Genomic DNA, 23,629 nt, shown 5'->3' on the forward strand with positions numbered 1-23,629 from the left:
CAACCACGAACTTTTGCACTTTTTTCCCGTAATGCTGTTTGAAGATCTTCCACGTGGAAATTGTTGCTGGATCTGGTTGAATAATTATGCATTTCCGTTTGTTTAGTAAAGAAGTCGTTCATATAGGCAGGAGTTTTCCCTTTTCTGATCTGATACATTGTTTTCAGAAGATTATTCTTATAGAGTTCTGTTAGTGATAACCAACCCAGTTCGTTGCAAGATTCTGATGCGGAGGAACGGTTTTTCTTTTTTGCCGTAAAGCGAGAGCCATTATTCTGCACAACTTGTACTTGGTTTAATTTGGTCAGATTTTCTTATCTATAGAAAATGTCTCCATATGTCATTTTTTTATTTATTTATTTAGGTTGTTGAATACATGTAACCTTATAGGCTTGGGTAGTATTTTTTTTTTTCGTTTAGGAACAATAGTATCGAATTTAGTAAAAGAGTAACAAATTGTAAGATGAAATAATATAATGAGATCGGCGTATACATGGCAAATGTAGTATAGACGGGTTTACATTAAAGAATAAAAAATGGGGGAATTAAAAAAAAATTTTTTTTTATTAAAGTTGGGGTCGAGCGTTTCATATAATTATTAATGGTGTGAGAGGGGTAGAAATGTTTTGTAAATTTTATTAAGATTAGGATTGTGACTTATTAAGATTAGGATTGTGACTTCGACATTCCAAAGTGGAGGGATAATTCTGTGCGAAATTTAGCTTTATTAGTTAACACCTCTAATCAAATGATGAACATCTCAAGCCCTATTGAGTCATTCGTTTATGAAGAGATAGTTCGTAATACAACTGTTATCGAGAGCATGTTTAAGTTCTACGAGTTCCCAAAGGACTGGTCTGTTGCTTACGATCCAGGAGGTTTAAAACTATCAAAGATTAATTACCAATTAGGATCTGTGCTAGCTTTAATAACTGTAGGCACACGCCCTGTTACCGGAGTTACCCGCAAAATTAACCTGCCCAGAAGATTTGACCAATTTACTGCAAAAATTGGATAAGATTAAAATATGCTCGGGAAATCACGAACAAACGTATAAAGATATTTTCGAGCGAAAAGCCGTTCCTAATGGTGTAAGGTGTTGGGCGACTAATACAATACGACACGTTTCATGCTGCCTTCTTTCTCAAATGAAAAGGTGTGGTAACTGCGTTAAGCTTCGTAGTTACTTTCGCTGCGTGATATTTCAAAAGAAAAAAGGAAAAAGTAGAATATCATCGTTTAAAACTTTAAGCCACGATGAAATTCTTCGTGAATTGATAAAGACCAAAACGGACATGACCATGTTAAAGCGAAAACTTAGTAGACGAGAGAAACAAATTAGTAAATTGACTATGAAGGATGAACGGAGTACTGGCGAAAACGCCGATGAGTGGTTATCTGATGTTCTGCAAAAACATTTTAATAAAACTACAGTAAACCTGGACTTTCCGAAGCTCTCTTTGGCAACCCAGCTTAAAACGAACCAATTAGCAAGCAAGAAAAGCCGGCGGTGAGACAGGGCCCCCCGAGGTCCTATAATACCTATAAAAGTGTCCTATAAAATCCTATATTTTTGCCAAAAGTCCTATATTTTTAAATATTTCATTGATTTCAACCCACCGAACAAGTAAACCGGAACTTTTGCGACTTAATCCATAGCATTTTAGTATAAATTTCAAACGTTTACTTTGGATGTAAGCGCTTAAAACTTTTAATTTAGCTGCTGTTGCGAGATTGAAGGTAAAATTGGGGTAGTTACTGTTTAGGTTAGCATTTATCTCTTACTGTATTAACTGACCGATATTTGTTTCTATTTCTGAAATAGCTAGAATTGAACTGTTTGAAAATCGGTTTCAATTATTGAATTAACTGTTTGATAATTTCTTTCAATTATTGTATTAACTGTTTGACAATTTTTTTGTACTTATTGTACTATTTCCAAGCCGAATAAAAAAACAAGTGACGTAAAAAATTTCCGTATCAAAGAACCTCGTGCCTCACAAACCCATACCACTGAACCTTCTGTCTCACAAACCCATACCACTGAACCTTCTGTCTCACAAACCCATACCGCTGAACCTTCTGTCTCACAAACCCATACTCTCCAACCCATTGCCCAACCCTCTGTCTTACAAAACCCATACCACCCAACCCTCTGTCTCACAACCCATACTAGCCAACCTTCTGTCTCACAAACCCATACTATCCAACCCATTGCCCAACCCTCTGTCTTACAAAACCCATACTACCCAGCCTTCTGTCTCACAACCCATACTACCCAACCCTCTGTCTCACAACCCATACTACCCAACCCTCTGTCTCACAAACCCATACTACCCAACCCTCTGTCTTACAAACCAGTACTACCGAACCTTTTGTGTCATCAAAGGGAAATGTAAAAAATATTCTATATGACGCCGTCAGAAATTTAGGCGCGACAGAATGTAAACGAAAATTTATAGGCTAGCATTGCAAATGCTATGGGAGGGTTTATATCGATGATGAGACCAAACTTACTTTGACTGAACATCGGTGGACTGCCGACGGAAAAAATCTGTATACCAAATCAGTCTGGGAAATAAGGATCTTTTTTAAACTAGTCCTTTGGACCAGTGACCCCCCTAGTGTCTGAAATAATAAACTGGTCTCCAGACTAGTCCCAGCCTTTGTTCTCCTATAGATTTGCAATTAATAAACTGCTCCCGAGGACCAGTAACCCCCACTTCTTGAATTAAAAAAAACTAGTCCAAGCAATTAATAAACTGGTTTTGGATCAGAGGAAGCGTGCTATTCCCCAGACAGTACCGAGGGTGAAACTGCGTGTACAATAAGATTCAAAGAAGGCTCCGTTGATTTCCTCCAATATCTCCAACTAGCTGATGGCACCTAATCTGAAAAAGAATCTATATCTATATAAATCAAAGTCCTGACTGACTGACTGACTGATAATCAACGCCCAGCCCAAACCGCTTGCCCTAGAAGGCTGAAAATTTGCAGGAACGTTACTCATAAGTAGTAGGCGCGTACTAAGAAAGATTTTTCCAATCCGTCGCCATCTTAAAAAATGGCGCCCAGAAATGTAAAATATCTTCTCTAAGCAACGAATTCCGCGCGTTTCAACCGATTTCAAAAATATTTAGTACACTGGTTTCTTTTAACCTATAGATGGGCTGAATGGTCTTTTGGGTTCGATTTGTTGCCATCTTTTTAAATGGCGGCCAAAAACTTAAAACCCTTCTTTATGGAATAATGTCCGCGTGAAAAGTAATAAAAACTGTCCCAACGGGCTGACGGGCAACGACGAATGCCTTCGCTGCTCCTAGGGTGCTACAAAAATATTAGTCATCAGTAAAATCTACCTATTTTTTACAACATTTTGATGGAAGTTCTTATTACACGCGAGCGACGCCGCAGGTAACAGCTAGTAGTAATATAAATTAGGAGGTTTCAAGAAAAATTATGAGAAGTTGATTTTATTTCGTGTACAAATAGTGAAATGACATAAATGCTGTTGTTTGTTTGTTTGTTTCTCAAATCTCATCTTTAAAAAATACATTAAAAGTTTTTTAAGGGTGTTTTTTATCTTTAAAACGTCTAACACAGCTGCGAAACCTTTTAAAACAAAATTTCACGTTTTATCAAAAATAAAAAGCAGCGCCGCGCTAATTAGCAAATTATTTCATCGTCCCTATATGGCAAATTGTCAAAAACACATTTTTACTACTTTTATTACATTATAGCACAACCTCTAATTAAAATTATAAAAATGAGAATTATAAATTTTTTTTTTAAAGTTAATTTAAACTCAACAAACCTGCGTTTGTAACAAAATCCTTTACAAATTATATTTACAATGATATACGATAAGTTTTTTTTTTTTTAAAAAATGTAACCTTAATTAATTTGCAATTGGCAATTAGGCGTAATAATTCAAGCAATAATTAATTTTGCAGTAAAATACAAACACCGTACCATTACATTGGCAATCCCCATTTTTAAAAATTCAAAACGGGAATATTTTTTCTCAAATTTTTTATCTTTGGCTAATTACAATTCTAAATATTTTTTTTTTTTTTTTTTGCCAAAAAGCCTGAGCAAGTACTTTTTGAAAATTAAAGCTTCATTTCAAAAACACACCCAGAAATATTTTTCAATTATTTTAAAATATAAATTAATGAGTCCTAATTTTTTTTTTTTTTTTTTTTTTTTAGGTTTTTTGTATATCAATGGTGTTTTTGGAAAAATTTTCATGTACTCTAAAAACTTTGTGAAACTTTCTTTAAATACTTGGCACACACTTTTAAATAGAACGATTAATTATTTTTCAAAAACGCAGAAATAGCTTAAAAATAAAACTAGGCCAGGTTTGTTTTTTTTTTTTACGTACGAAGTTTTTTTTTCTGTAAAAATGTTTTTAGGATTCAACGTAAATATTAAAAAAGTGTTTTTTTTTAACTTTTTTTGTCTTTGAAAATTTTTTATACACTGACTTACACAACACTAAATACTATTTTTGTTTGTATCATCAAGCTTTCAAACCTTTTTTTTTTTTTTGTTAATTGTAAAACTTTATAATTTATATCTAACGAAGTTTTTTTTATTCAAACGTTTTTCAAAATTGGCCCTAATAGCTGCTTAATTTTGGTTTATCCGAAAGATGGTTCAGAATTTTTGAGAAAATTGTTTGTCTAATTTATTTACCGGTAATTTCTATCAGCACCTTTTTTGAGGACCTAATAAGGTTTTGTACAATTTTGTTTCAATAATTTTTTATAATAATATAATTAAAATAAAATTTTAAGATTTCGTTTTTGTTTTTGTTGGTTAATTCCAGTTTTATTAAAATAAAATATATTCTCAGCCTTAAAAACGAAATGAGTATTTGAAAATAGTTTAACTTTAAGCGAAGCTAATTAAGTCTGTGGGATTAAACTGGAATACAAATCATGCATTTATCAAAAAGTTTCCACCTGATTTTCTTTCAAAATCATGAATTTGATGCCGATTCTCAAAAAAAAATCATGAATTTGATGCCGATTCTCAAAAAAAAAATCATGAATTTGATGCCGATTCTCAAAAAAAATTATCAATTTGATGCCGATTCTAAAAAAAAATCATGAATTTGATGCCGATTCTAAAAAAAATCATGAATTTGATGAAAATTCTCAAATAAATCATGAATTTGATGAAGTTTCTCAAAAAAAATCATGAATTTGATGAAAATTCTCAAAATAAAAAAATCATGAATTTGATGAAAATTCTCAAAATTAAAAAATCATGAATTTGATGAAAATTCTCAAATAAAAAATCATGAATTTGATGAAAATTCTCAAATAAAAAATCATGAATTTGATGAAAATTCTCAAAATAAAAAATCGTGAATTTGATGAAAATTCAACAAAAAATCATGAATCTGATGAAAGTTCAACCAAAAAAATCATGAATTGGATGAAAATTCGCAACAAAACAATCATGAATTTGATGAAAATTCACAACAAAACAATCATGAATTTCATGAAAATTCAACAAAAAAATCATGAATTTCATGAAAATTCAACAAAAAAATCATGAATTTGATGAAAATTCTCCCAAAAACAATCATTAAATTCATGAAAATTCACAATAAAAATCATGAATTTGATGAAAGTCTCCCAAAAAAATGAATTTAAAAAGATTCTCCCAAAAGTCTTGAATTTTAAGTTATTTTCACTCAAAGTCATGAATACAGTTTTCAGTCTCAAATATGTGGCATACTTCCAATCGCCATCGAAAAAAAAAAAAAATCTTTTGAAAAATGCATGACCCCACTTTTTTGAACTTCAAAATACATTTATTATAAAATCAGGCTTGTTTAAAAAATAAAAAATCCGAAAATGAATAAAACCTTAATTTACGAAAGGAACTAAACCATGATATTTTCATATAAAACTAAAAATCATAATTCTCAAACCATCCGTGTTTAAAATATCAAAAACTAACGCAATTATCAGAGTAAATTCGGAAAAATTTTGAAGGCCTATGGCATTATTTTTTTTTTTTTTTCTTTATCATTCTTTGTAATTTAAGTCTTAAGTTTTATTATATATATATTATATACAAATAAAAACACCACATCAAATTTTTTTTTAGGCAGTGCCCATTTTACGTAGTCCCGCGTTGCTCAATTATTTTCCCCATTGTGTGTAAAGCCTCATTATAAAATGTCTCGTATGTTTAATTTTATTTCACATTTTGTTTGTTTGTCACTAACCACATATCTAAGTGTTTGAATTTGAATTTTTTTTTAAAACACGCCAAAAATGGACCATTGGAATTTCACTTTTTTTTTTTTTTTTTTTTGACGTGGTGTTTTGGTAATTTAACATTTTTTTTTTTTTGGTTTACTGTCGTCGTTATAATAATACCTAAGCTTGATAAGAAAAATCACATATTTATTTATAATATGTTTCTGAGCATTGATTTTTCATGTTTAAACTTATTTTTTTTTAACATAATATTTTGGGAACTAAAAATTAAAAATTAAAAATTTAAAATTTAAATTATTTTTTAGAAATTAATTAATTAACTTCCCGTAGTTAATTAAAATAATAAACAAACCAATCATAGGTAGTTATAGTTAGTTAATAAACGGAACGGTATATTTATACCGTATTTAAAAAAATTGTGGTAAATTTAAAATTTTTCAATAAATTTTTTTTTTTTTTAAAAATTGTAATCGTAAGAAATTTTTTTTTTAAAAAATTGTAATTGTAAGAAATTTATTTTAAATAAAAAATTGTAAAATAGAATTGCCATTTTGTGTATGTTTTGAAGTATTTCACGGGGGAAATTAAAAAATAAAAAATTAACGTATTTGGGTATATAGTATCGCAAAAATACGTTGGAAATGGTTTGGGTATGGATATTGTTAAAAATGTTCTTGCATTTTTATATTTTTATTAGTCGCAAAACGTCCGTGTTCATGATCAGAACTTAGTAGCGCAGGTTAAATCTCCATCGGGCTAATTTGCAAATGTTTATGGTGTAGCGAAGTAAAAAAAAATACCGATAAAAATCTAAGGTTTTTTTCTTGTCTTCTTAAGTTTAAATACTGATTTTAATTTTTATCATTTTTTTTAAAGAAATACTTAATTTATAATAATAATAAAAAATAATTATGGTTTATATGGCGGATAATAACCGATTCCAGCCTGCAAATTATTTCTACCAGAAAGCTGTTCATACTAAATCACAGATGCATAAAGTGTGACGTACAAATGTGATTCAAAAACGTATTTTTCCATATTTTTTTTTAAAAAAATAAACAGTCAGGAATTGGGTAAAGGTAACGTGAAATCGGAATATAAAGAAAAAGAAAGAAAGAAAAAATTGGAGAGAAAATAAAATAAATAAAAACGAAAGAACATGCTTGCTTATGCCTAAAATATTAAACTTTTTTTTTTTTAAATCATGCTTATTTTAACAGGCAACCTTTATTTTTTTTAACAAGGGGAGGGGCTTAACTATTGGCCTTTTATTTGCGTAAATAAATAAATAAATTAATGTGAACGAACGATACGATGGATGTTTTGTCAAATTGTTAGCGAGGCGTGTAGGTCAAGTGCTGATTAAATTGATTGATTTACTGTTAGCTTTTCTTATCTAAGTCTCTACTTATACTAAACACTAGTCGCTAAACCAACTTGCTAAAGAAATCTGTTGTTTTTCATAAAATATTTCGAGGAAAATTTCCAAATCTTCAGTTTATACGGTAAATATAAATAAAGTTTTAAATTGAAGTAATTATGTAACTTCTAAACCATTTTAGTGTTTTAAAAATGATCTCATCAATGTCTTTTGTGATAGAACAGTAGATTTTACTAATTTTAAGACGAATCTGTATAATAAACATCCAGGAAATACCTCCGAATGCAATGATTATTTTAACTATAATTTGAAATTAGCACCTCCAAACCAGGGGTTGCCACGGAATTTTCAGAACCAAATTCCCTGACTTTTCCAGGTTTTCCCTGATTTTTTTTCTGCGATTTTCCCTGACCATTTTAGGCCGAAAACGTAAATGTTTACAGCACATTTTAAGTGCTTATAATTAAATAAACTCTCTACATTAAGTTTTCCAATATATTTGTTGCACCAAAATGATTAAGAAACATTTTAACTATAAATAACAGTCCGAGAGATTTTTTAAAGGAATTTATTCTATAAAAACAATTCTAGACATTTTAAAGAATTGCTCTTGAGTTTTCTGTGTTAAGACAAACTTTCATTACTCTTTCAATGCAGACTTATCCCCAGAAATTTTACCCACTAAAATCAAATTCCCTGACTTTGCTGAAACTTTTAAAATTCCCTGATTTTTCCCTGACCTTTTTGGCCCATTTTTTAAATTCCCTGACTTTTCCAGGTTTTCCAGGATTTCCAGGTACTGTGGCAACCCTGAGTCTTTACCCATCGCGTAAAGTCTTGCCTTCTTGTTAACAAAATTCCAGTGGAACGCTTCATATGTCGAATGAAATTTAGTGCAAGATTTGGTATAAATTACGAGCGTTGTGCCAAACATGGCTCAAGATATAGATCATTCTGAGGTACTATTTCCTGGATGTTTCACTGTGCTGATAGTTCTTATAATTAGTAGAGGAATCGATTAAAAAAAAACCATCATTTTCCTTATTACCCTCCTTTTTAAAGGATAGTAGAGAATAATCGATTATCATATAACAGATTGAAGGCCGACTCAATTTATAAATTGAGTCGGCATTGACGCAGCTTACTCTAGTTATGACGTTTCCCAGTTTTCGAAATAACAAAACTTCATATGTTCAAGTATTTCAAAGTTCTAATATCAATGTAATGTGTCTCATTTCAGGTCGTGTATTGCCAATACATCTTTGAAAACCAAGCTATTATTTAGCACGAATGGCGTTTTAAGAACGGCTAAGAAAAACAATACGGACTAAACGGAGTCTGAGGTTTGAGATATTTTTCACATAAATCAAATTAAATGATTATGGGATAGGTACGTTTCATAAAATTATTTATAATCAAGTATTTTCACTATATTTAAGGACTTCACCATTTTTTTACACAAACTAATCGTATACTGTTTTACTACACATCAATTAAGATTTGGAAATTTTGAAATCCTAGAATTTCTTAGAGAAACGTTTCTTCAACAAGTTTACCTCAAATATTTCCATGTTATGGCTTTTAAATGAGAACTAAACTAGCTTAAAATATGACCCTTATACTTTCGTCAATAACTCTGTCATGAACTCTTTACTTGTCTTAACGACGTTCATATGCTCGAGTCCTGATACTAAAATCCTGAAATCATTAACTTGAAAGACTAAGACTAAGGTTTCTACAGACTACTAGAGATCAACTTTCAAGAATCAATTCCTCAAACTAAGTAGGCTATTCTTTTCTACCGCAAGGCATTCAGCTAACATTCCCATAGTAAGATCGTAAACTACTGTTCACTTGCCAATTTAAATAAAAATAATTGAAGTTAGCTTGCAAGTGTATATTAAACATTATAAAGCTAATTTATATCTAACACTCCCAAAGAATTTTTGTTACACGCATTATACCAAGAAAAAAACTTTCGTGTTTTAGGGTTGCCACAATTTTAAATAATTTTCAGATTCAAATTCCTGACTGTCTTTAACAGATTTTGCCTATTTTCCGCCAATATTTCTCCATATCCCGCGATTTTTCACTATTTCCTTCATTTCCCCAGACTTTTTCATGTGATTTTTACATGATTTTTCACCCGGGGGTCCTTATCGCGTGATTTTTTTACCCCGGGGGTCCTTATCGCGTGATTTTTTCCCCGTGGGGTTCATCGCGTGATTTTTCCCCCGTGGGGTTCATCGCGTGATTTTTCCCCCGTAGGGATCATCGCGTGATTTTTTCCACCAGGGTCCTCATCGCGTGATTTTTTCCACCCGGGGTCCTCATCGCGTGATTCTTTCCACCCGGGGTCCTCATCGCGTGATTCTTTCCACCCGGGGTCCTCATCGCGTGATTCTTTCCACCCGGGGTCCTCATCGCGTGATTCTTTCCACCCGGGGTCCTCATCGCGTGATTCTTTCCACCCGGGGTCCTCATCGCGTGATTCTTTCCACCCGGGGTCCTCATCGCGTGATTCTTTCCACCCGGGGTCCTCATCGCGTGATTTTTTTCCCCCGGGGTCCTCATCGCGTGATTTTTTTCCCCCGGGGTCCTCATCGCGTGATTTTTTTCCCCCGGGGTCCTCATCGCGTGATTTTTTCCCCCGGGGTCCTCATCGCGTGATTTTCTTCCCCCCCGGGGCCTCATCGCGTGATTTTCTTCCCCCCCGGGGCCTCATCACGTGATTTCCACCCCCCCCCGGGGCCTCATCACGTGATTTATTTCCCTAGCCTCAACACGTGATTTATTTCCCTAGCCTTATCACGTGATTTATTTCCCTAGCCTTATCACGTGATTTTTCCCTATTTCCTCAGTTTTCCTGACTTTTCACAGACCTTTTTAGGTCTTTATAAAATTCTCAGCTTTTCCCTGATCTGTGGCAACCCTAATTTCATGGATTTCTTGGAATAAAGCGCGGTAAAAAAATACTTATTAGTGCGTGTTTTTTGAGTATCACTTCATCTTATTTTGGATTCGCTTGCATGAATCAATGCAAAAAGATGCACTAGGGGTTGATTTTCGGGGATCCATGTCTCAATAAATAATTATGCAAAAAACTATACTGGGTCGAAAAGCATGCGAGTATGCTTAAGACTTATAAGTAGGCCTCAGAAATAATCATGGTACAACTTAAGCTACGATAAAATACTACGAATGTAAGCTCACCGCAGGTGGTGGAGTGTAGCGTCCTTGTAAGAAAGTGGGGTCTTCTCGGCTCCCAGATCGACCATTCCTTTAGGCGTGAAAAATAATAAAAGCACCGATTAGTATTTATTCCAACATTGTACTAAAAAGTAGTCTAGGCTATTATTAAAAGGAAATCTACAAGTAATATCTGGAATACCATCTTGAAAGCTTTTGGATGACTAGTCACTAGCTAACTAAAGACACATGAACATAATTGACACCTGGAATTTAACCACCCCTTTAATGTTTTCTCATTAGACTAGGCGGTGTAACAACCAAAGAATTGTACTCGAGACATACTGGTAAAACTAGCCACACCCGGAGAATTGTACTCGAGACATACTGGTAAAACTAGCCACACCCGGAGAATTGTACTCGAGACATACTGGTAAAACTAGCCACACCCGGAGAATTGTACTCGCGGTATACGGGTAAACTAGCTACATCCGGATAATTGTACTCACGACTACCGGTAAACTAGCCACATCCGGATAATTTTACTCACGACTACCGGTAAACTAGCTACACCAGGATAATTGTACTCACGACATACCGGGTAAACTAGCTACGACAGGATAATTGTACTCACGACATACCGGGTAAACTAGATACGCCCGGATAATTGTACTCACGGCATACCGGGTAAACTAGATACGACAGGATAATTGTACTCACGACATACCGGGTAAACTAGCTACGCCCGGATAATTGTACTCACGGCATACCGGTAAACTAGCTACACCCGGAGAATTGTACTCGAGACATACTGGTAAAACTAGCCACACCCGGAGAATTGTACTCGAGACATACTGGTAAAACTAGCCACACCCGGAGAATTGTACTCGAGACATACTGGTAAAACTAGCCACACCCGGAGAATTGTACTCGAGACATACTGGTAAAACTAGCCACACCCGGAGAATTGTACTCGAGACATACTGGTAAAACTAGCCACACCCGGAGAATTGTACTCGCGGCATACGGGTAAACTAGCCACACCCGGAGAATTGTACTCGAGACATACTGGTAAAACTAGCCACACCCGGAGAATTGTACTCGAGACATACTGGTAAACTAAGACACCCGGAGAATTATACTCATGACATACCGGTAAACTAGCCACACCCGGAGAATTGTACTCGAGACATATTGGTAAACTAGCCACACCCGGAGAATTGTACTCGAGACATACTGGTAAACTAAGACACCCGGAGAATTATACTCATGACATACCGGTAAACTAGCCACACCCGGAGAATTGTACTCGAGACATATTGGTAAACTAGCCACACCCGGAGAATTGTACTCGAGACATACCGGCAAACTAGCCACATCCGGAGAATTGTACTCGAGACATACCGGCAAACTAGCCACACCCGGAGAATTGTACTCGAAACATACTGGTAAAACTAGCCACACCCGGAGAATTGTACTCGAGACATACTGGTAAACTATCCACACCCGGAGAATTGTACTGGAGACATACTGGTAAACTAGCCACACCCGGAGAACTGTACTCGAGACATACTGGTAAACTAGCCACACCCGGAGAACTGTACTCGAGACATACTGGTAAACTAGCCACACCCGGAGAACTGTACTCGAGACATACTGGTAAACTAGCCACACCCGGAGAACTGTACTCGAGACATACTGGTAAACTAGCCACACCTGGAAAATTGTACTCAAGACATACTGGTAAACTAGCCACACCCGGAAAATTGTACTCGAGACATACTGGTAAACTAGCCACACCCGGAAAATTGTACTCGAGACATACTGGTAAACTAGCCACACCCGGAAAATTGTACTCGAGACATACTGGTAAACTAGCCACACCCGGAGAAATATACTCGCGACATACGGGTAAACTAGCCACACCCAGAGAATTATACTCGCGACATACTGGTAGGTAAACTAGCCACACCCAGAGAATTATACTAGCGACATACTGGTAGGTAAACTAGCCACACCCAGAGAATTATACTCGAGACATACTAGTAAACTAACCACACCCGGAAAATTGTACTCACGACATACTGGCAATTATTATTATCAAAAATGAATGAGTTAAAATATTAATTATGTCACGGGAAAATTAGTGAACACATTTTGAGCAACGAATGGACAATTCACCAGTTACAAACTCGGAGCTGAATGGTATTCCAGAATATATATGCTACACTGAACAAAAAATTAAAAAAAATCTAGTTAATTAATAATGGGGTTAAGCTAATAAATCTAGTTAATTCAGGGTTAACTGCTGTGAGAAAAAGCTAAGAGTGAGATGGACAGGGATTACAGCAAAATAAAGTGAGCGTAGAAGCAAAGAAAAATTGTGCCACCAGCTAAGAAAAGCATACGATAAAAAATAATATAAAAAAATTAACTTGCCTTAGCTCGTATCCTTAACTAATTTAATTAGGCGAAAAGAAATTATAATTTAAAGGTACGTTTGTTTATTTTGTAACCTTTCGCTAACAAAAAATAATAAGGTATAGAGGAGCTTTGACTATATCGTAACTATTAAAAAAAATATTTTAAAAAAATCATCTATTTACATTGAGAATTGTTATATCACATTATATATTCCTTATTTTACAGCAAAATATATATATATAAAGCTTTAAATTAATTAATACATGAACCCATGCTTGATAGTAATAACGTATCATTTCATTAAAGTTCAACTTGTTATCACAGAGACAAATTCAAGCCTTTGTTAACTATCATGGAAGATAAATTTTGGCTAGAAGACTGCAATTTGACCCCCATTAAACCTAACCTAACCAAACTAAGAAATATTGACTGAAAAATTTAACTAAATTAACACCCAATAGGGACTTGGCAATTCGGGCTTAACTCCGCCCCCAGCGCCATTATGGCATGTTTTTTTTTACAGAATGAAAGCTAAATAAGCCCCTCCTCCTGGTATGTTTTTTAGCACTAGTGGAAGGTAGCCTGACGTTTCATGACGTAGTAATGCCAAGTCCCTATTAGATTCCAATTCAGGGGCACAAGAGGAACAACAAGATGACACGCAAGTTCAATGGACGTGTTAGGATCTTGCAATGCCTCTTGTCAATGGTATTGTACGCATTTTTTCGAATTGGGCTATAGAGCTATTTCAGAAGCCTTAGTGTGACGTCGCCCATACTAATATTTGCCCATGGCATAGAACCAAAGCAGAACCAAACATAGCCACCCACTGCCAAAGCTAAGCCCATGACTTTTTACCTAGGCACTGACGTCACACGTGAGATAGCTCTATTGTTAACTGGAGAAATACGTCTCAGTTATATTATTTTTGTTATAGTCTACGATATTGCATAAATAATGCCACTGTTGTAGGGCATTTTCCATTTACTGCTCTTGTATGCTCTGAAGGCGCTCTTGACAGCTTAAAATGCTCTCTGAGCGCTTTAGAGACATAAATAGAAAATGCTCTTAAGGTGAAGCCTCATAGATTTCAATTTAGAATTTCAAGGGCCGGTGAGACCATGGATAAAGAATGCGCGTGAGGAAATTTGTTTTCACTCTACAGGATCGGCAACTCCCTACCTGGACGACAGCTTATTTTAATATATACTCTGTTACAACATCGGTTGTCAGCACGCGCAAAGCTTGGCATCTATGGAACGTAGCTTTGTACGTGCTGTCAAGAGGCAATAAAACTTCAGGATCTTCAAGATTTAAAATATCCGCGAGTTTTTTTATCTCGAGTGCACGGACCTCTAGACCTTAGTTTCAAATACCATGTAGTAGGCTGTAGGCAATTTCACACGTATTTGAAACTAAGGCCTAGAGGTCCGTGCACTCGAGCTAAAAAACTCGCGGATATTTTAAATCCTGAAGATCCTGAAGTTTTTTGTCTCTTGTCAACACGCACAAAGCTACGTTCCATAGAGACCCGGCTTTGCGCGTGCTGACAACCGATGTTGTAACAGAGTATATACAGAATAAGCTGTCGTTCGAGATAGGGAGTTGCCTATCTTGTAGAGTGAAAACAAATTTCCTCACGCGCATTCTTTATCCATGGTGAGACCATAACATTCTACACATCGTAGCTTCATCTTTTCCTAATTTACAGAGTATATTAGAAAAGAGCCCAACCCTAAGAGAAAATACATTGGCAAATGGCGGACTTTTTCCCAAACCCTGAAGCATATGTTTTCGCTCGCTTCTGGCATCATGTTTAAAATTAGATTTAAAATAGCCACGATGCGCAGAACCCGAGTTATGGTCGCTTTAAAGGGACTACAAAGAAGGCATCGGCGGGTGGGTAAAAATTATTTGAAATACGTCACAGACATCACGTGATGCCAAGATACAAAGACTCCTCATGGAGTGGAACTGGACATCTAGTCCTTGTTTTTCGCCAGATTGCAGCGCCAATTCCATGAAGTGGTGGTTTTCGAAATAAAACGATCTGAGCTTCTTTGAACCACGCCTCTCCTTGGTCACGTGCCTCTGACGTATTTCAAATAATTTTTACCCACCCGCCGATACCTTCTTTGCAGTCCCTTTAAAATATTGTCATACTGAAATCAGAGTCTTTACCTTCAGCAAAAAGTGTTAATTTAAAAAAAAATCCCTAAGCCTTGGTTAGTTAGTTAGCTAGTAAAGTTAGGTTAGTTAATCAAAACTAATCAGGCCAATATTTTTAAAATAAAGCGAATTAAAAAATAATAAATTTTAATTAATATTTGATCAAGATTCAAATAAAATAAACCAACAATCGCAAAAAAAAAAAAAAATGCAAAAACAGGCACCAAGTTGAACTTTAAGAGCGAAGTAATAAAAAAACGAAATTGGAAAAGATATTAGCGAGAAAGAAAGAAAGAAAGAAAGAAAGAAAGATTGTTGGGAAAGAAAGAAAATAGAAAGGATTAAAAAAGGGGGTAAGGAACACCACCGTATCAAGGTGCTCACAATGTTCCCTTAAATAGAGGAGTTTTATAAGAAGGATTGAAAGGGGGATTCTGATTAAAGAACGAAGGGGGAGGATGTGGTCCCCCTCCTCGAGCGGCTGTGCTTCCATACGTGTCGCGGTTTCTCCTCGTTGCGTTGTTAGCTCCTCCTCCTCCTCCTAAGACTACGCCCGCTCCATCCCCAGATGCAGGCGGAAGAAAAGGATCTTCTTCGTCAACGTGATCATTCTGTCGTCTTCATTTCGTAATCAAGCATCGTTTAAACAGTCAGGGACGAAAGATGCAATGAATGAAAAAAATTGTGACAATGGACGAGGGAAGGAGGGAGGGAGTTCAAAAAACATTAACTCTCAAAAATTCAGAATCATTCTCAATATTGATTCGAATGTAAATGCATATATATTTTCACGCAAAACATGCCATAATTTCTTTAAACCTTAAAGATTATTGTAAATGATCTTACTTTTTACGTATATGAATCCAGGTATGAGATGAAAGGTAGATTAAAATGGTGAAAAGTAGTCCCGCTCCAACGGCAGAGACCAACATGAAACCGGTTCCTTCGCTGTAAGTAAATCGGGATTATTTGGTTTCGGAATTATTGTAATATTTGAAATGAAGAAGAAACTTCGAACAAACAAAGTTTTTTCACGAAGCAAGTGAAATATTTGGTTATGAAATTCATTTATTTGGAGGGATGGAGCTACTCAAGCTGCCCCAATTTTGCTAGAGGTCGAATTATTGTGAAATTTAAATCAAGGCAGCAGTCATAATGTGTAATTGGTATACACTGTATCTTACATTATATGCAATATTCGAAGGTCCTACTCTTACTAGTGCTAAATTTATTACACTTGACTTAATCTCGAGATTTTACACCCTAAAAATCAGTATTGCTTTCGCCTTTTGTCAGCACGCACAAGAAGGATAGTGGGCGGGATTTATTGTGCACTTATAAATTCCGCCTACGAGCCTTCACAAGCCAAAACCGGAGTTTGTAAGGAAAGTCAACTTTTAAGGGAACCACATGACCCGCACTTTGCTTGGCTCCATATCAATCAAAGTGGTCAACGGCATTAAGGAATCACGCTGTCACTATAGTTATGGCGACACAAGAGGCACGCTCAACTGAGCAAACCCCAGTAATGACAAGCTCTCAATAACCAGCGACAAACTTATGCAGGGTTGCCACGGAATTTTCAGAACCAAATTCCCTGACTTTTTCAGGTTTTCCCTGACCTTTTTCTGAGATTTTCCCTAACCTTTTTCTGAGATTTTCCCTAACCTTTTTCTGAGATTTTCCCTAACCTTTTTCTGAGATTTTCCCTAACCTTTTTCTGAGATTTTCCCTAACCTTTTTCTGAGATTTTCCCTAACCTTTTTCTGAGATTTTCCCTAACCTTTTTCTGGGATTTTCCCCGACCTTTTTCTGAGATTTTCCCTAACCTTTTTCTGAGATTTTCCCTAACCTTTTTCTGAGATTTTCCCCGACCTTATTTTCTGAGATTTTCCCCGACCTTATTTTCTGAGATTTTCCCCGACCTTATTTTCTGAGATTTTCCCCGACCTTATTTTCTGAGATTTTCCCCGACCTTTTTTCTGAGATTTTCCCCGACCTTTTTTCTGAGATTTTCCCCGACCTTATTTTCTGAGATTTTCCCCGACCTTATTTTCTGAGATTTTCCCCGACCTTATTTTCTGAGATTTTCCCCGACCTTTTTCTAAGATTTTCCCCGACCTTTTTCTGAGATTTTCCCCGACCTTTTTCTAAGATTTTCCCCGACCTTTTTCTGAGATTTCCATTGACCATTTTAGGCCAAAAGTGTAAATGTTTACAGCACGTTTTAAGTGCTTATAATTAAATAAACTCTCTACATTAGGTTTTCCAATGTATTTGTTGCACCAAAATTAATAAGAAACATTTTAACTAAAAATAACAGTCTAGAGATGTTTTTTAAAGGCATTTACTTTACAAAAACAATTCTAGACAGCATTTTTAAGGATTGCTCTAGAGTTTTCTGTGTTAAGAGAGGATGAGAAGAAACTTTCATTACTCTTTCAATAAAGACTTATCACCCAGACATTTTACCCACTAAAATCAAATTCCCTGACTTTCCTTAAATTTTTAAAATTCCCCAGCCCATTTTCAAATTCCCTGACTTTTCCAGGTTTTCCCTGACCGGTGGCAAACCCCGAGTCAAAATTAAACTCTACTATTGCTTTAAATAGCCAATGCTATTCACTCTTTCATACAGTTAGAGTAAATCGGAACTAGTCAAACATACTGACAACCATAAGTCACAAACAACTCAAGTGCTTCATCATGAATAAATACTATAATGACTTACATGACATTGGTGCAAGCGGCATCCATGCCAGCAATATACTCCTTGTGAAGTATTTGACAGTCTATGAGTGCTTGCATACTGTTGATTATTCGTTCAGTTTCGTTAACTTTCTGCGTCAATAGATTCAGTTCTTCCTCAATGCTCTTGTCAGTGAAAACAGCCAGCGCCACCTTTGAGACAATGACCAAAGTTCTTTCCACACTCTCAATCGCTTGGCGCCCTTCGCGTTTTGCATCTTCAAATGGGTCAGCCTCTTTACCACAGTTAATATAGTAGTTCAAAATTGCTAAAAGGGGTTGCAGTTGATCAGTTTATACATTGAACCAGGGATAGATTTAATTTTAGAAGTAGGAATGGAGAACAGAGCAACGTGGGCGCGCGTCGAAATCCCGGACGGACCCCCTTCCACGGTACGGAGGGGGGGGATATGAAAGAAGAGGCGGAGGGGTCATAGCGACAGAGGTAAAAAGGAATATGGACTTGGCAATTCGGGCTTAACTCCGCCCCCAACGCCATTATGGTATGTTTTTTTTTTTAACAGAATAAAAGCTACATAAACCCCTCCTCCTGGTATGTTTTTAGCACTAATGGAAGGTAGCCTGACGTTGCATGACGTAGTACTGCCAAGTCCCTATTACGTGTTTTTCGCCGTCCCCGTCAGCAACGTCATCAAAACGTAGTTTAAGTGAGCAGCCAATAAGATAATTTAAAATTTTTGTTACGTGTTGGAGGTAGGGGCGCTATACTGGGCTATGAGTCGGACTGAAGTAAATACTAACTGTTCTCCATTCCTACCTCTAAAATCAAATCTATCCCTAATTGTACTTAAATTAAAAGAATTATTTTTACGAACTTACAAGTTTCGATAACTCCATCAGCTTGTTCGTAAATCAAAGGCTTGGGATCAGTGCAAAAATCAGAGCCAGCCTTGGAATAAACATACAATCAGTACAAGGCCTTCTATAGTCAAATGTAGGCATCTATGATCTAACCAAATGGCACTGCTAAGTGACCAAGTATCAGGAATACATGGAAGCAGAAGGGGATAATAGAAGAAGGATGACACTCTGTATACTCTTAATGCTTTAGTTGTGTAACATGGTTCTTCCCAGGCGAGGGACCCCCTTTTTGTTTGCTCTCCCGCTCATCAAACTTCAGATGGGCATAGAACCGTGGGGGTGAAGTCTATAATTGTTTGATACTAAATTCCCACCAATCAACCCACAAACCTTGATTGTCTTGACGTGGGACAAAAATAAGTCCACAAGCCGATGCGCCTTGGCAAATAGTTAAGTGCTAATAGTGTATTTATCGCGTATGTGATTCGGTTTAGTAAGCTGTTGCACTCCAAATGCAAAATGATGTTGGGAAGAATCATGTTACAATTACCCTGCATGTGCTACACTTTTTTCGAAGAAGAGAAGTATTATATACTTCTGATACAGGTTATAAGATTCATTGCACCCCCATATCTCCCACGTTAATTTCTTAGCGGGTTTTGGAGGTCGGAGTCTAGTACTATTCGCCACGCCTCATAATTCTGAAGTCTTTCTAACTGTGCTTCCATTGGTTGGTAGCAATGTCAGCCATTGGGGCCAATTCTCTAACTTTTTAAGCGAGTTATCGCATGTGATAACTATCGTCTAAAGGGTTGATGCCAACCTCGTGAGTTCTATGAGAGCACGCTATCTAAATAGGTGATTAGTCATAGGTGTCATCAAACCTTGAACGAAAATCGGTGTATGTCTCGTGAATTCCGCTCGTGCTAATAAACAAAAAAGTGGGCAAGTTTATTTTTTACCGTCTTTAATATTCACGAGAGTGATAACTTATCGAAAGGGTTTAAACTGGTCGATAAGTTATCCCTTGCTTTATAACCAAAGACGGTAAAAAATAAACGTGCCCAGCTTGTTTTTTATTAGCACGAGCGGAATTCACGAGACATCCACCGATTTTCGTTCAAGGCTTGATGACACACATAAATAATAGCCTATTCAGCTCTCGCGCTCTCATAGAACACACGAGGTTGACATCAACCCTTTAGACGATAGTTATCACTTGCGATAACTCGCTTAAAAAGTTAGAGAATTGCCCCCATTGTCAGGTATAGGGTAGGTTCCAAAATAAGGAGTATAGGACCTTTCATGAAATTATATTATAATATAGGACCTTTCATGAAATTATAGGATGATATAGGACCTTTCATGAAATTATAGGATGATATAGGCCAGGTTCAAAAATATAGGATAATATAGGCCATGTTCAAAATATAGGGTAATATATGCCAGGTTCAAAAATATAGGATTTTAAAGGATAGGTTCAAAAATATAGGATTTTAAAGGATCGGTTCAAAAATATAGGATTTTAAAGGATCGGTTCAAAAATATAGGATTTTAAAGGATCGGTTCAAAAATATAGGATTTTAAAGGATCGGTTCAAAAATATAGGATTTTAAAGGATCGGTTCAAAAATATAGGATTTTAAAGGATCGGTTCAAAAATATAGGATTTTATAGGCCAGGTTCAAAAAAATAGGATTTTATAGGACAGGTTCAAAAATATAGGATTTTATACGACAGGTTCCAAAATATAGGCTAATATAGGCCAAGTTCCAAAATATAGGCTAATATAGGCCAAGTTCAAAAATATAGGCTAATATAGGCCAAGTTCAAAAATATAGGCTAATATAGGCCAAGTTCAAAAATATAGGCTAATATAGGCCAAGTTCAAAAATATAGGATAATATAGGCCAGGTTCAAAAATATAGGATAATATAGGCGAGGTTCAAATATATAGGATTTTATAGGCCGGGTTCAAAAATATAGGATTTTATAGGCCAGGTTCAAAAATATAGGATTTTATAGGCCAGGTTCAAAAATGTAGGATTTTAAAGGAATTATAAGACAGCTTTCTTTACAGTCCCTTTTAACTAAAAAAATGCGTCGCACTTGAAAAAAATACTAAGGGAAACATTATCACAGTTTATGATTAAATATAAGCTGTTTGGCCTACATATTTTTCTGCTTTGTCATCATATAGTATTTCACCCCCCTCCCCCAAAAAGAAAGATAACAATTACTAATTAGTAACACTTTTATCCCGTAATTCACGCTTATATTATTTTGAATTGAAATTCCTTCAATAAAACAATTTAAAAAATGTGTCAACAATTGATTGATTGATTCCCTTATCAGAAACAGGGGGGGGGGCGCGTTTATCTATCGCCAGACAACAAAGCAAGCTACTTACGACAGATATTCCAATGTACAATGACACGAGAACCCAACAAATCACAACTGATAAGAGACCAAGAACGGAGAACCTGATGAAAACAAAAAAGAATTATAAACAAAGTCAATGTTAGAACATAAGTTCATAAGAAGATATGTTCCCGTAAGTTTCAAGCTGGAGCTTGTCATGAAGTGATCAGTAGGTCAAAGATTCGAGGTAAAGCGACGCCTGGTGAGGCGCTGTCTAAGAGTTAGTACCGATAAAAGTATATAGATATAAAACCAAAAAGTACACTTCATTAACAATTCCCTAGCTGCCTTTGGCTGTAGACTACATGTAAACTGAGAAACAAACCACTCATCTCAACGCCTACAGGAACCAGCCAATCAGGGAAGAGCTTCTTGACGTCATAGGTTTATAAAAAGTAGTACATGATTCTCACGATCCAAACGTTCATTTTTGGTACAGGGTTCATACAACTTTTGGAAAGCAAATTTCCCTGAGATTTCCAGGTTTCTCCCCCACATACTTCCCTAAGTTTTGCAGGTTTTTCCCGTATATGGAGTCTCCTATGGAGCAAATGTTAACGAAGGAGGGGCGGGGGGCAAATATGACTATTACATAATCAAAGGACATCCCCGTATCTCTAGTAGAACCAGAGTTATGAGCCTCCAAAGTTGGGTGTAATGTTAATCCTATGTAGGAAATGTTCACGGACATTTTGCTTAATTACTTGGCCCCTGTTTGACTCAAATTTCCCTGATTTCCCTGAATTTTACTAAAAATTCGAAATTTCCCTGATTTTTCCCTGAGGTTTTTGTCAACTATTTATTTCCCTGATTTTTCCAGGTTTTCCCTGTTTTCCAGGTTTGTATGAACCCTGCTGGTACTATAGCTAGAATCTACTACTTTATAAGCCTACAGGAACTAACCAATCAAGGAAGAGCTTCTCGACGTCATACTTATAGAAAGTAGTACATGATGCTGACGATCCAAACGTTCATTTTTGGTACTATAGCTAGAATCTACTACATTATGAGCCTATTCACGGCTTGTTCCCTGTCAGGGTTCACACAAAATCTGGAAAATCAATTTCCCTGATATTTCCAGGTTTTTTCATAGGTTTTTCCCTGATATTTCCAGGTGTAAGAGCCCCTAATTTTATAGAGTATGCTAATAACGCTACAAACATGGCCTTGAGAGGACTCAAGAGCCTCAGAGGGAACGCGAGTACCGCTGGATCCATCTCTATGGCTGGAAATTATTATTATTAAATTATACGAAAATTATTTTTCTTTCGGCTACCTCGATCGAAAATAAACTGGATTGGGCGAAAAGTACATTATCCTCGTAAATTTCCCTGATTTCCCTGACATTTACTATTTATTTGAAATTTCCCAGATTTTTCCCTGACGTTTGACTCAAAAATCAATTTCCCTGATATTTCCCTGACGTTTGACGCAAAAATCAATTTCCCTGACGTTTGACGCAAAAATCAATTTCCCTGACGTTTGACGCAAAAATCAATTTCCCTGATATTTCCCTGACGTTTGACGCAAAAATCAATTTCCCTGATATTTCCCTGACGTTTGACGCAAAAATCAATTTCCCTGACGTTTGACGCAAAAATCAATTTCCCTGACGTTTGACGCAAAAATCAATTTCCCTGATATTTCCCTGACGTTTGACGCAAAAATCAATTTCCCTGATATTTCCCTGACGTTTGACGCAAAAATCAATTTCCCTGACGTTTGACGCAAAAATCAATTTCCCTGATATTTCCCTGACGTTTGACGCAAAAATCAATTTCCCTGATATTTCCCTGACGTTTGACGCAAAAATCAATTTCCCTGATATTTCCCGGTTTGTATGAACCCTGCCTGTGCCATGGTAGGGAAGATAAACGTACGCAGAGAGGGATCAACACTATTCAGGGATAAAGGAGGCCGGGCTTCTCATATTACATGGCGCCACCAAGTTTCAATGAAGTGCATGCACTTTAGATTTTTACATCTATATACTTTGGTACATACTAAATAGTAATAAGATGGACAGCAAAATTAACCGAGTGTAGGACTTCAATTCTCGCGTCCTTCTCTCAATAAATCTCTAGCATTACGAAGCATACAAAATGTAATACTTATGGAAGAACATATCTTATAAACTTATGGTTGGAATTATACTGAGTCATTTATGGAAAATTTCCCCATTACTATAAGACCACGTGATTAGCTAAGAGGAGAAAAGAAGATAATTATAG

The 23,629-nt window shown here is 35.9% G+C and overlaps 2 protein-coding genes and 1 long non-coding RNA gene across 6 annotated transcripts in view; 2 read left to right on the plus strand and 1 right to left on the minus strand.

Annotated features, from left to right (window-relative positions):
* Window positions 1–3,876, plus strand: LOC149618891 (uncharacterized). The gene is made up of 2 exons (XR_016375190.1): window positions 1–1,740; window positions 1,826–3,876. It is a non-coding gene; the product is annotated as an uncharacterized LOC149618891 (long non-coding RNA).
* Window positions 3,458–23,629, minus strand: part of LOC149618892 (protein tweety-like) — a 27,960-nt gene continuing 7,788 nt past the window's right edge. For 2 of the 4 annotated variants that reach the window (XM_089854159.1, XM_089854158.1), the window contains exons 7-13: window positions 21,388–21,460; window positions 18,997–19,066; window positions 18,140–18,425; window positions 16,255–16,356; window positions 15,904–16,026; window positions 10,840–10,906; window positions 3,458–7,223 (exon numbers count right to left, since the gene is read on the minus strand). In XM_089854159.1, coding sequence (XP_089710285.1) covers window positions 7,155–7,223; window positions 10,840–10,906; window positions 15,904–16,026; window positions 16,255–16,356; window positions 18,140–18,425; window positions 18,997–19,066; window positions 21,388–21,460 — 790 coding nt within the window. In that variant the 3' untranslated portion in view covers window positions 3,458–7,154. The remainder of the gene's footprint in view (window positions 7,224–10,839; window positions 10,907–15,903; window positions 16,027–16,254; window positions 16,357–18,139; window positions 18,426–18,996; window positions 19,067–21,387; window positions 21,461–23,629) is intronic. The other 2 variants (XM_089854161.1, XM_089854160.1) reach the window with 2 other exon arrangements.
* On the plus strand, window positions 11,036–13,284 carry LOC149618893 (uncharacterized). The gene is made up of 5 exons (XM_089855794.1): window positions 11,036–11,042; window positions 11,812–11,886; window positions 11,980–12,095; window positions 12,231–12,772; window positions 12,819–13,284. The coding sequence occupies exons 1-5, from the start codon at window positions 11,036–11,038 to the stop codon at window positions 12,820–12,822; spliced, it is 744 nt and encodes a 247-aa protein (XP_089711920.1). The 3' UTR covers window positions 12,823–13,284.

The sequence above is a fragment of the Phalangium opilio genome, unplaced genomic scaffold (assembly GCF_054372755.1).
Source record: "Phalangium opilio isolate 3A_F unplaced genomic scaffold, DU_Popi_V2 ptg000209l_1, whole genome shotgun sequence".
Lineage (NCBI taxonomy): Eukaryota > Metazoa > Arthropoda > Arachnida > Opiliones > Phalangiidae > Phalangium > Phalangium opilio.

Bases quoted from the DNA above. Each gene is read 5' to 3' on its own strand.
- LOC149618893 (XM_089855794.1), top strand. The intron at 11,887-11,979 runs GTAAAACTAGCC...CCGGTAAACTAG, and splicing joins ATTGTACTCGAGACATACTG to CCACACCCGGAGAATTGTAC. The intron at 12,096-12,230 runs GTAAACTAGCCA...CCGGCAAACTAG, and splicing joins ATTATACTCATGACATACCG to CCACACCCGGAGAATTGTAC.